The 13,754-nt window shown below is 30.5% G+C and overlaps 3 protein-coding genes across 4 annotated transcripts; 1 reads left to right on the forward strand and 2 right to left on the reverse strand.

The window, feature by feature from the left end:
* Window positions 1–2,795: 2,795 nt before the first annotated feature.
* Window positions 2,796–6,131, forward strand: LOC149061431 (uncharacterized). Of its 2 annotated transcripts, XM_089217469.1 has the most exons (4): window positions 2,796–3,041; window positions 3,287–3,486; window positions 3,681–3,860; window positions 3,924–6,131. In XM_089217469.1, the coding sequence occupies exons 2-4, from the start codon at window positions 3,288–3,290 to the stop codon at window positions 5,426–5,428; spliced, it is 1,884 nt and encodes a 627-aa protein (XP_089073595.1). In that variant the 5' UTR covers window positions 2,796–3,041; window position 3,287; the 3' UTR covers window positions 5,429–6,131. The 2 variants fall into 2 exon arrangements, with proteins under 2 accessions (XP_089073595.1, XP_089073594.1); XM_089217468.1 differs by having other exon boundaries at window positions 2,796–3,486.
* Window positions 6,132–6,905: 774 nt separating this feature from the next.
* LOC149061432 (uncharacterized) lies at window positions 6,906–7,670 on the reverse strand. The gene is made up of 4 exons (XM_089214987.1): window positions 7,621–7,670; window positions 7,455–7,553; window positions 7,139–7,382; window positions 6,906–7,073 (listed from the first exon to the last, which is right to left on the reverse strand). Exons 1-4 carry the CDS (start codon window positions 7,668–7,670, stop codon window positions 6,906–6,908), a joined length of 561 nt encoding a protein of 186 aa, XP_089071113.1.
* LOC149061433 (myb/SANT-like DNA-binding domain-containing protein 3) lies at window positions 7,468–8,756 on the reverse strand. The gene is made up of 4 exons (XM_089214988.1): window positions 8,638–8,756; window positions 8,141–8,499; window positions 7,621–8,045; window positions 7,468–7,553 (listed from the first exon to the last, which is right to left on the reverse strand). Exons 1-3 carry the CDS (start codon window positions 8,754–8,756, stop codon window positions 7,930–7,932), a joined length of 594 nt encoding a protein of 197 aa, XP_089071114.1. The 3' UTR covers window positions 7,468–7,553; window positions 7,621–7,929.
* Between the last annotated feature and the right edge of the window lie 4,998 nt (window positions 8,757–13,754).

The raw sequence follows: 13,754 nt of genomic DNA on the forward strand, positions 1-13,754 counted from the left end.
TAATACCAAATTAAAGTTTTTCTTTTTAAAAATATTCATTTATTTATAGAAATACATACTTAGCGAAACTCAAATGTGGTTTTAAAAACTCCAAATGATTTGCCCAGGCCCAATATTTGTATGTATCCAAGTGCTTTCCTTTTGTAGCACCTGCAGCTTGACCAGTAGTTGTCTTATTTGCTCTTAAATGTTTTTGGTAATTATCTCTTAAGTTCCACTTTGTTTTTAAAGTTTCTCCTAACACAACCGTATAAATTAAAAAAAAATTAATATTCTTAAATATAATAAATATTTTACTTTTATTATTTATCTACCTATCTAATATTTAACTTTAAAATATATCTTATACAATTTTTAATTTTTTTTTAGATATTTTGCCACTGGTGACTCATTTTCGACAATAGGCCATAGTTTCCGTGTTGGGTTTTCTACTGTTAGTAACATTGTCACAGAGGTCAGTGAGTCTATTATTAAAGTTATGGGACCAATGTTTATGCCTGAACCTACCACGAACATTTGGGAAGAATCTGCACGAGGTTTTTACGAAAAATGGCAATTCCCCAATTGTATAGGTAGCATTGATGGGAAACATGTCACTATAAAATCTCCCAATAACAGTGGAACCCGAAATTTTTGCTATCTCAAAAAATTTTCAATTGTTTTGATGGCTATAGTCGATCCAAGCTATAAATTTATTTGTGTTGACGTTGGTGGATATGGTCGAAATTCAGATGGTGGTATTTTAGAGGAGTCAACTATGGGCAAACGACTAGAAGCTGGTACATTAAATGTACCACAAAATGCACCATTGCCTGGCCAAAGGGAAGATACGCCTATGGTTTTAATTGGAGATGAGGCATTTGCTCTAAAATCATATTTAATGAAGCCCTTTCCACGGAGACTATCAAGAAGTGATCCAAGGCTAGATAATTATAATTACAGACTATGCCGTGCAAGGCGTGTGGTTGAAAATGCTTTCGGCATTCTTACAAAAAAATGGAGGGTTTACAAAGGACCGATAGAGGTAAAGGAAGAAACTACTAAAAAAATTGTCTTAGCTACATGTATATTGCACAACTATCTTCGCGTGAACAATAGTGATGTAGATATAACCTCCGACGAAGATGAGTCAAGCGCAGGCTTTAGTCAGATTGAAGACAATAATCGAAGAGGAACCAATGAATCTTTACGCATACGGGAAAAATTTTTAAATTTTTTTAACTCTTAAAATATAAAATCTTCATTCTCAAGAAAAAAATTATTTAAAATTATTACTATTTTGAAAGGTATGATAAAAAAAAATATAAATTTAACTAAATGTTAAAATCATGTTTAATGTTTCAAAAATTATACACGTACTGCACCTATAAAATGTATAACAATTTAAAAACTATATATATTTATATATATAGGTGAGTTTTATTATCATACTCTGTTACATATTTACATATAGCTAAGTAGTGAGTAAATATTATAAAGTTAAATTAAAATAAAATGAAATTCAAAATAGTAAAATAATATTACCTTTTTCTCCATTCATTTCATGACTTATCACAGTGTCCCACACGTGATCTTTTTTTCTGGTGTCTCTAAATTCTGGCAATGTCATATCATACAGTATCGGATGTTTTTGGACAACCAATATTAACTTTTCTGTGTGGTGTTTTTTTGAATCAGACGTCATGATTGTGAAATACAATTATGTTTGACTTTTAACTACGCGTTTATACAACTGTCGGCCAAAACCAAACAAGAGCAACTAAACTTTGTCCACTACTTGTTTGAAAATGATAATAATAATAAATATATTAAATACAATTATTTCGCAGAAAAATGGTTTTCAAGTTCCAGAAATTTCCAAGTTTGGAATTAATGGCAGGTAGGCATACGATAACTATAAATACTATATTCAATACTATACTTAATACTATCTAATACTAAGATAATATAGAACAACTAAATAGTATATTTTGAATTCAAAGAATAGATATCGCATTTTTAATGCTTATTTATTAATTTGAATTTAATGTCAATGATATTAATATTATATATGATATTGTATGATGCAAATTGATATGCATCGTGATTGCTATATAATCGGTATAATTACTTCCAACAACGTACAAAATTTTCATAATAATTTTAAGTTCAAATAATAGACAATTATCATTACTCCCACCCCAGTATCCCAGCTCTGGTCTGGGCCACTAAAAAAACGGCGCGTGTGCCCCTGTTGCCCTGTACTTGTATTTTTTGTACAGCCACAACGTGCAACGCGGCGGTGAAATCGGTCATGCAGCAATTTACCGTCGCGTTATTTTACCGCCAGATCCACCGCAGGTTTCACCGCGGCGGTGTGTGGACCTAGTACTAAATATATGTGTACAATTTTACCGCCACCGCCACCGCGGCAGTGTGTGGGGACCTTAATGCATTACATTTACCATCTATATATCTATATATCAATATCGATATTCACATATAATATATTATATTATATACATATAACATGTATGTTGTGTATATATTTGGGTCGAAGCGGGTCATCCTTGTTGTATGGCTAGTAGGGGTTTATCGCCTTGGACATGTTCGACAGGAGGGGGAACAATATTATTTGTAAACCATCTGAGTAATGTAAAATTAGATTATATGTACATAGTAAGCGATTTAAATAAACGCTCATCGTAAACTCTATCATTCATGTTCATAGTATTAACATTTTTATTCACGGAGAAAAATATTTTTGTTTTCGACAACATAAAATGATTTCGATATTATTTTATATTATATAGGGGAAGACGGGGTATTACCGTATGCGGGGCAAAATCGTATAATCGGAATGTTATCAATAATTGTTATCATGGAGGTAAAATGAATACACTGATTTGAAACGTTTTGTTTGTTTATTTATTGAATATGATAGTGCACGTGTTTTGATATCACGTTTTCGAAATAAATACGTTTTATGTTATTACATTCAATTATTAATATATTATCAACATTTCAAATAGTGAATTTTTATATGTGAAAAAACTGTACAGGTACGTCTTATATATCATTCAATAGCTAATTAAGTGTAATATAAATTTGTAGTTTGAATACATTCATTAATTAATTTAATGTTTAATATGAAGCTCAATAACTTGTAATAGTCTTATGGGGCAAAATCGTATGGGGCAAAATCGTACGGTTATACACTGTACGGTTTTACTACATTGATAATTTGATAATTGCTATGGTTGAATTTAAACAATTTAATAGTATTGAAATGTTTTATTTTTATTAGAATGGTTCGTAATTACACAAGAAAAACAAACCGACAGTCTTGGTCTGAAGATAATATGAAACTCGCTATATTGGCTGTGTTAGAAGGTACAACCTATGATGCAGCGTCTGTTCGTCATGAAGTTCCTCGTTCAACACTACAGGACCGAGTAAATAAAGTAAAAGAAGGAAAATTAAATGTTCAACAGTGTGGATTAAAAGGTAAATTTCATAATTACACAATATTATGGTAATTAGATTGATAGTTTGATTATAAGAGATAAATTCTTATTAAGAAAACCATTTTTTTTTTTTCTAATATCAGATTATATTTGGTTATAATAGGGCGATTATTGAAAAATTGTCAATCATGTGTTGAAATAATTGTTTCTAATTAAAAATGCGATTTGTTATAGGTTTGGGACATTATCAAAAAGTATTTTCAATCGAACAAGAAAATGTTCTTGTACAATATTTAAAAGACATGGAAAGTCGTTTGTTCGGTTTAACACAAAATCATTTTAGAAAACTGGCCTTTGAACTTGCCGAAAGAAACAATATTGCTCATAATTTTAATAAAACAAATGGTTTAGCAGGTAAATTTAGCAATGATTATTTTAAAGTTTATTGTTATTTTATCTTTTAATTTTTTTATGCAGGTCAAGATTGGTTAAAAGGCTTTTTATTAAGACATCCAGAGTTGTCAGTACGAATCCCAGAACCAACTTCGGCTGTGAGAGCTATGGGGTTCAATCGACCAGTGGTGAATAGCTTTTATGATTTGTTAAAAAAAAGTTATGAGACTCATCACTTTAAGCCAGAACATATTTTTAATGTTGATGAAAGTGGATTGTCAAATGTAGCCAAAAGTAGAGCCAAAATAATTGCCCAAAAGGGACGAAGACAAGTTGGCAAACTGTCATCTGCTGAAAGAGGTCAAAATGTTACAGTGACCATTTGTTTTTCAGCATCGGGTTCTTATATTCCCCCATTATTAATATTTCCTAGAGTCAGATTAAATCCAGATTTTGAAGAAGAAGCACCACCTGGGTCATTGGTTGTTTGTCATCCATCAGGGTGGATGCAATCCGAAATATTTGTGCAGTGGCTTCATCATTTTATTAAGCATACACATCCCACTAAAGAAAATCCTATTTTATTGCTTTTAGATGGGCATGTCACTCATGTTAAAAACCTTGAAGTAATAGATGTAGCCCGCGAAAATAATATAGTAATTATTTGTTTTCCTCCCCATACAACTCACAAATTACAACCGTTAGATGTAAGCTTTATGGGTCCACTCAGTACATACTATAGCCAAGAGTTGGATTTGTGGTTGCTTAACCATCCAGGCCAAGTTGTTGGTCTTCGCCACATTTCTAAAATTTTTTGTGAAGCATATCTGAAAGCAGCAACTCCTAAAAATGCAATTTCTGGTTTTAGAAAAACTGGTATAGCTCCATTTAATTCAGACATATTTGATAATTCTGACTTTGCTCCAGCTGAAACTACTAATAATGTTGAAATGTCATTAGATACCCAAACACAACCTTGTTGTTCAGCTGATAATAATAGTGCTCTTGCATTACATTCTACTTCTCAACCTAGTTTCTCTGATAATACAATGAATACTGAGCACCCAGCAGATAATATTCAAAATGCATCTGTTTCAACTTTATTGACTCAAAATTTGGTAATGGAAACACCACATGCCACTTTTTCTTCAAATGAAAAACAGATTTTTACTGTATCTCCAGAAATTATTTTGCCAATACCAAAAGCTCAAAAAATTAACAGATCATCAAGAAGAAGAGGAAAGACAGCAATTATCACTGAAAGTCCATATAAAAAAGAACTCCAAGAAGCTAAAGCAAACGGAAAACCACTACCAAAAAAAAAACAAAAGAAAAATAATATTAAAAAAAGATTATTCACTTCTACAGATGAAGAAGAAATTCACCCCAAAAAGCTATGCGTTTCAACTGATGATGATGACAGTGCCGACGAAGAATGTATATACTGCAGTATGCCATACAAAGAAGACTCAAAGGGAGAGAAATGGGTTAAATGTATTAATTGCAGTAGATGGTGTCATGAACTTTGTGGAGGAGTCGATAACTGGAAGACCTACATTTGTGATCTTTGCATAAAAAAAAATAAATAAAACATTATTGTTTGAGGTAATTTTTATTTCTTATGAGAAAAAAGTTGTTGTTTTATTTTAATAATTACATATTGTTTAAAATATTTATGTGCTAAGCAGGCATAACGTTAAGTTTTGTTATTATTTTTTTTGAAACAGTTATATAAAAGTTATTTTGGTATAGTAATTTATATTTTTTATAAAAAAATAAGGTTTTGTTTTATTTTAATGATTATATTATGCTGTTTACTATGTTTATATTCTAGCTAGAACTGCCAAAAAACTTTATTGTTTTAAGTTTTGTTATTATTTTTTTTTGAAACAGTTATATAAAAGTTATTTTGGTATAGTAATTTATATTTTAAATTTTTTATAAAAAAACAAGGTTTTATTTTATTTTAATGATTATATTATACTATTTACTATGTTTATGTTCTAACTAGAACTGCCAAACAATTTTTTTGTATTAAGTTTTTTTGTTATTTTTATTAAAAAGTAATTTTTTTTGGCCATTTTTATTTCTTTTATTAAAAGAAGATTTTGTTTTATTTCAATAAATGTATAGGTACTTGGGTAAGTTGTATTTGTTGTACTACTGCCAACAGGAGTAGGTTTTATCATATATTATATTGTGTTGTTATTGTTTTTAATTTGTTAACACTTTGAAGAATTAAAAACAATGTTTAGGTACATTTTTGACTAATAAAGATGAAAATATACATGATTTACTACCTACTGCTTAATATTAGTTAAACTTTACAAGTTAATCAAATAAAAGTTCAATACCAATTAATAATTTAGGTACCTACCAATGAATATACCTAATGTACTAAGTTTTTGTATATTAATTATCTTCATACGATTTTGCCCCACAGTACATACGGTTTTACCCCGCACCTGGGGTAAATCCGTATTTTTCCAAAAAAAAGTAAAAGACAAATTAAGCACATTTTTTTTAAAAAAATTTAAAAAAGTTTCAAATAAAAATTATAGGCCATAAGTTTATCTATATTAACCAATTTAAAAAATTTAATTTCGTTAACAATTGCATGATTTACAAGCCATGAAAGCTTAACCGTACGGTACTGCCCCGCCTTCCCCTATATTAAGGTTAAAGCGTGTCGGTCTTGTACATCGTATGACTAGTCAAGATGTATTGTATTGACCACGCTCGACCGTGGATCTGAGCGCAACCAAGCGATACCGCAAAATAACTCGCTTATGTACGACCAGATACATCTTATTTTAGTGAAAAACACAATAATCTTACACCATTATAATAATATGACTTAGAGTTTATACAGTAATATACTGTAATGTCATGTATACAGAAACGTAAATTATATTATTCTGCGAATTATTTTTTAAAAGGACGGCCACGAATGTAAGGTTCTAGTTTGAATGAGTAATAAAACCCGTGACATAATAAAAAAATATATAGGTGTTAAGGGTTAAATAATTTACTAATAACATCATACGATACATTGATGGGCATTTCTCATGCCAAGGTTATCATTTCAATTTTTTCATGAAATTCCACTATTCCAGTTCCATCTCGTGACAATAAGTCGTATTCGAATTTAAGCTGAAGTAAGACTTCAGCCTGCGAATACGTCGTCACCACGTCTTCGACCTCCCTCAACGTCGATGATGCACCCAAGTACGCCTAAGCATTTATTTATTTATTTATTTTTTAAATAATATAAGAGAAATATCGATTTTAGTACTTACAACATTTTCCGCTTTTAAAATCTGTCCTGTATCACCTTCAATATCACAATCCACGTACTCGATATAATTGGAACCGCGGAACAGTAGCAGTGCTACTGTCTGTTCCAAATTCCAATATTCGAAATGCTTCATTATTTCAACCCATAATTCGGTCACCATAGTATGACGATTTCCCCAATTTATCTGCGAGTAGTAGACCAAGTCGGCCTCCATCAAATTTAACGTGTCCCATAGTCTGTCTTCACTATTAAAAATAAATAAATAAATAAATAAACATATTTATGAAAACTTATTCTAATATGATAAATATAATTACTCAATTTCTTCTTCTCCGTCGGAATCGTTTCCAATTTCCATACGTTCATTGGGGAAGGGATGGTCGTTGTCTTCATCCTCATCTTCGTGATGAGAATTGCTAGATAATATAATTATAATTAATATAATATAATTTTTTTATGATAATATAATACTAAACATTGTACCTTATTTCCACACGAATGTTCAGTATGCACGTTAAAAATGTGAAAAACATTAATACAAAATCCATTTTATTAAACACTTCGAAATAATCTGTGTAAGACGGAAAGGAGATATATATTGTGTAGTAGATGCCGCGGAACAGACTGAATTAGTTTTAAGGTCCAGTGCGTATGTTGATTGTATACAGCATCCATTCTAGGGGTGTACGAGGGGTTTATACATATATATTGTGAGCTTATTATATTATAAAAAGTAACTTTACCAACTCTGACATTATGGAATATATAAATAAATACACTACATACTACATACTACATACCACTACTAGTAGTTAAGGTTGATCGTGATTTTAGATCAGCAGGCGTATAATTTGTCCAGTCCCTTTTGGTACATGGTGATGTAGAATGTAGATGGTATCGTTTGATTTACATCACACTCTTTAATAGATAAAATTTAATTATATATACAAATTTATATTAAATTATATATACATAATTATATAATAATTTATTATTAATTTACCAGTTGTATCAATATCAGCAGGATTTATCACTATTACATTTTCTCCGAGCATGTCTTCATCAATAGAACGAAGGCTATAATCAGTTTCCAAAACTCTATCTGAATCATGTATAGATTCTTCTCCTGTTATCCTTGTCTGTAATATTTCATCGACAGTTGAATTTATAGATGGACTGTTGAATAATTTTTGCGGTCCTCCTCCTGTACCTCGATGATATGCCTTTTCATCGGCATATTGCTTTTTAGTTGTACGTTTAATATTTTCGTACTTGTTCTTTAGAACAACAGCACTACGTGGATTATCAATGCACTGGCATTTAAATTCAACTTCGATTTTTGTCCATGCATCCTTTTTCATTCTAAAGAATATTAATATGTTATTATATATATTTTTTCAGTACATTATGTTATTTATAAATGTTGAAACTGTTATGGATAGTATATAGGTATAAGTAAATAAAAGTATAGTATTATATACTAAATATATATTTTCTTACTTGGCATTAACATTATCAGTCTTCATGCATTCAATAACTGATTGATGTTTTTTAACCAACGCAATTAATGCATCGACTTCAGTCGCAGAGAAATTAGATGTGCGTTTTAAAGTGTTCATAATTAAACTAATATTTATATAAATTTTACAAAATATTATTGACTACAGTCAACAATAGACAATAAACGTAAAATATAAATTACAAATCACTGAATGACTGAATAATAATTTATAATATACAAATTAATTATGATAACAATGATAACTTAAAACTAATTATTATAGTTGATACCAACTTGGAGATGAAAATATTGTAAATAAATGTATTATAATCAACACATCAAACTTTAATCGTTGATTAACTAATCAGAGTCAAATTGCCCACCGACTGTACAACGCACTGGAATTTAATCATTGATTAAAATTTGATCGACGATTAGTTAATCAATATTTAATCACGCAACGGTACAACTGGCCCTAAATGTGGTAAAGTGTTTGGACGCGCCGGAAGCATAAAATAATATTACGCGTGCCCGAACGCCAATGCTTTAGGGCACCACTAACACCTAGGGCGGAGAAATAATATGGAGATAGCTGGGTGTGTAGTGGTATAGTAGCTCAAACAGCAGTGGTCGGGGTTGCCGGGCAAATACTGTAGAACTACGTAATGCGTGTTGTGCGAAAGGTGTGTTTTTGTGTACGAGTGTGTTTATATGTGGATGTGTGTATAATTAATGAAACTAAAATAAAAAAATAAAGGGTAACATAATTGCTGGTAAATATATAGTTGTTGTACCTATAATACAAATAATAATAATAATAATAATAAAATCACAGCAACACAAATGTATAAAAATATAATAGGTATGTATAATAAATTAAAGCCCTTATGGCTATAACAGTATATAATATATGACGGCCCTTCTGGCCAAGTAAATGACAATAATATGACGGCAGCTATAAGAGCTGTAGCCCGTATAATTCAGTATATTATCAAGTATAAATGATACTAAATAATATATATAATACAGTTCACAGCAAAATTGATGGTAAAAATAAGAGTATAACTCACGGTAGCTATTAGAGCTACGTGAAAATACAAAAATACTAGCCCTTCTGGCTCAACAGAGTAATGCAAAATATACAGCCCTTCTGGCGCAATGGAATATAACAATAAATAATAATATAAGTTGTGTACGGCCCTTGTGGCACGATAGAATATATAATAATAAGTATAACGAATATAATAATTATATAAAATAAATAACTCACAGGTTGTCGGTGCACTGCTGGCCAGCCGCTACCTAGCTATATAATAAAAACTCACACACACACAGAAACAAAAAAAATATATAATATAAACGGCGATTAGCGCCGCACAAAAATAAAGATGTCGATTCGCGACTTACAATAAACTATATAAAAGTGGCGATTTGCGACGCACAAAATAAAATAAGTGGCGATTTGCGCCCGCACTATTTAAAAATATACGTGGCGATTTGCGCCCACAAAATAAATAACAATATTATATTATAGGTAAAGTAACAGTGGCGATTCGCGCACATAAAAATACAATATTATAAACGTCGTCAAAGACGAAACGGAACAGCCCGGAGGTTTTATTGCAACTCACAAAAATATACTGGCGTGAATAAAATATAATATATGCCTGTAATTAAACGACGGCTGTGTTAACTAATAATAATCGCGCAGCCGATGCGGCGGCAGCGGCGGTTATCTACATATTATATAATAATTCACGGTGCAATTAACAAGAATAAAACAATACAAAAATAACTACTAGGTATGTGCTCTGTGTGTGTGTGTCCAGCTATTACTCAAATACATATAGTTGCGCCGCAACAGTGTTGTTTCCAACTTATAGTAAATTAAAAACAAAAATTACAATGAACACATTACGTATATATAATTATATTATACGTATATGCGTAACACGGATTTACACGGTTTGCTTATAATATAATTAATATTTAATACCTATACGATCCTCCCAACTAGTAACTATCAAATCGTATTATATTTTTATATTATAATTATTTATTACAGTAATACAGTTTGTCTCAAGATTCAAGAATGGTATAATACATAGACAATTATATATTTATATTATACGTAATATGGTATAATATTAGGCAGTACAAGTTCATCCAAAGAGTATAAACATATAGCTGTATAACCACAGAATAGATTAAATCAGAAGGGACACTCTCAATGTAAACAAAAACGTGGCGGCCATGTTCCCGTTGGCTACTTTATCTATTTAGTGTTATCAGTTAAAAAACTGGCATCATAATCCATGGTTTAATTCAAAACATTTACATTAAGATTATTAAAAATCTTAGCAAAAGCATTTGTTACACGTTTTTTAGTGTGTACTGCTTTTTAACTGCAGTTAAAATAAGCAGAACATGTTCTGTTGTGATCTGTCGTCTGTACTTTTTGAATAATACTAAAGCATTATTATATAATAACATACTCTTTTTATATTTTTCCTTCTCAATCTATTTTCTTATTTTTAAATCATAATCTCAAGCTTGCCTTTAAACAATTGTGATCTATAAATTTCAAAACTACATTTTAACTTCTAATAAATAAAATATATATTTTGGTTAATAAAACGTGTATTTTTTTCCAATATATATTTAATATGAATACCTATTTAATCATATATTTGATTAATACTAATCTTATGCAGTTGCTAATTTTAAAATTAAGAACTTTAAGCAATTGGTAAGTAATTTGAAAAAAACTAGAGTTGGATCTATACATTTTTGGAAAAACATTGTATTTAACATTTTGTTTTTTTTTTGATATGGTTACACTGTTTAGCCAACGGGAAGATGGCCGCCACGTTTTTGAGTATTAAGTATGTTTACCGTGTTAATTTTTATCAGTGTCCAGGCTCTGATACTATGTTCCATTGGGTTTTATACAGAGCACATGATAAATTACAAGTTTGGAAAATTCGTAAAAAAACCATTGTCCCTACAGCTTACTTTTTTTGGCAATCGAATTAGGAATAGTATCAATGTCCATAGTATCATTTTTATTAGAGATGTGTCTCGGAGTGAAATTCTCAGCCTCTTTCATAATATCTTTCATATTAATAACATCATTATCATCATCAACGTCGCTAACTCCAGTAGACCTATCATTATTTTTGTACGTTGTTAAGCCAGCGTTGTTAATACCGTCCGTGACAGGCAATTTTTTCTCATCAGTATCTGATTTTAACATTTTATTAGAACTAATATTTATGGCATCATTGTCATCATTTGAAGGAATTTCAGAACCAATTGGTGCTGCAATAAATATATATTACTACATATGTTTTTAGACAGTATTTTTTTGTTTTAAAATATTATTTGAAATACATAACAATAAAAAAAAAAATATCTGTTTGACGGCAGCACTGGAGCTCTCGTGTCCCGACGGCGTTGACAAACCGTTCTTCGCAGGAAAATTTTTTCGTATGATCAATTTCCTTATCACACTTATACCATGGTAATGACCACGTTCGTGGTTATTATTTAAAACCACATCACTTATCACGTTATTATCATAGAACAGTATTATATATTGCAAGGTGGATTGAATTTATCTTATTTAATTTATCTATTGAATTTATTGAATTTATCAATCCACCTTGATATATTGTATATAAATTGTGATTGTAGATTTATTAATTGCTGCCAAATGTCATGATTTTGACGGGGAAATATGATTTATACGATTACCCATCAATGTATTTCGTAAGACATTAAGGGCCTGTTTTACAATCTCGGTTACACTTGAACCACTGATTTTACCGGCCGAGAATTCGGTGGTTTAGCCTGAGTTCAACTATTCAACTATTGTAATACGGGCCCTAATAATAAGAGCAATAAGAGGATAGTCAAAGCTGAACGTCGAAAATACCTATTCATTGCATTGTATTTTATCGCATTAATTGGGTCATAAAAATAAAAGTAGAGCACTCAACAATAAATTGGAGATTTCGGGGTTATCGGAAGATTGACTATTTTAGTAGTGTACTCCTTGTTAGTAAACTTTTCTTGTTTAGCCAGCACCGACTAGTAGATTTTCCGGTTTCCCAATTTTATGTTTTATTTTGACATACAATTTTTTTTATAAATTAGTATATTATTTTTAATATGATTTCCCGTGAGGTTAGGTGTTATTATTTGTTTAGTGTTTTCAAATTTTTTTTTTTTTTTGTTAAAGCAATTTATAAATGTCAATAATATTATTCATCAATAATTTATTATTAACAAAATGTCTGTGAATAAAATGTTGTCTTGGGTGTTGTGCAGTGTACTAAACCATGAAATATGAAAATACTAATATTTCAAAATATAATATAATATTGTGATAAGGATGTGATAAGGAAATGAATCATACGAAAAATTTTTCCTGCGAAGAACCGTTCGTATGGCGTTGTCCGTTATGATTATATCACAGATATATAAAAATACTAGATAGCCGACTCGGAAATGATTTTATGCCCACAAAATGGCCGAAATTCTCTTATCTAAGAGGTGAATGTTTACATTTTCACAACACTGATATCACACTATCATTGTTATCAATTTAATATTTTTCATATGAATATCCGACTTTCAAGTTCATGATTTATATAACTTACTTAAACTCAATTGTTATTCACTGACTCATACATTACTAGCCTATATATATTTTATTTTCGAAACATTATCACGCCTAGGTTAGAATAGTCCCCGTGACAGCTGATTGCGTAAGTTAATCAATACACGCGATGTCATAATGTAACGATTTTCTTTCAAAATATTCTCTAAGTTTTTTACCACTGATTGTATTCACTTTTTGACATGCCTTAAATACCGAGAATACTCTTTTCGTGACGTTCGAGAGGATACGTCAGTAAAATCAATTGGCTAAATTCGCAATGTTTGCTATTACGTAATATTACCGGCCCCCAGCACCGCGGATCACTTCCCCGCCCTAAACCATCTTAAATAATGGTTTGCAAAGAAAAGAAAAAATTTCAAAATTATCACAACATCTGGCTCTATACGATGAAATGTTTGAAATGCACGAAATCTTTCGCAAATTTTGCTT

Source organism: Diuraphis noxia, unplaced genomic scaffold, assembly GCF_037042655.1.
Source record: "Diuraphis noxia isolate RWA-SAM2 unplaced genomic scaffold, SU_Dnox_SAM2 contig0001, whole genome shotgun sequence".
Taxonomy (NCBI): domain Eukaryota; kingdom Metazoa; phylum Arthropoda; class Insecta; order Hemiptera; family Aphididae; genus Diuraphis; species Diuraphis noxia.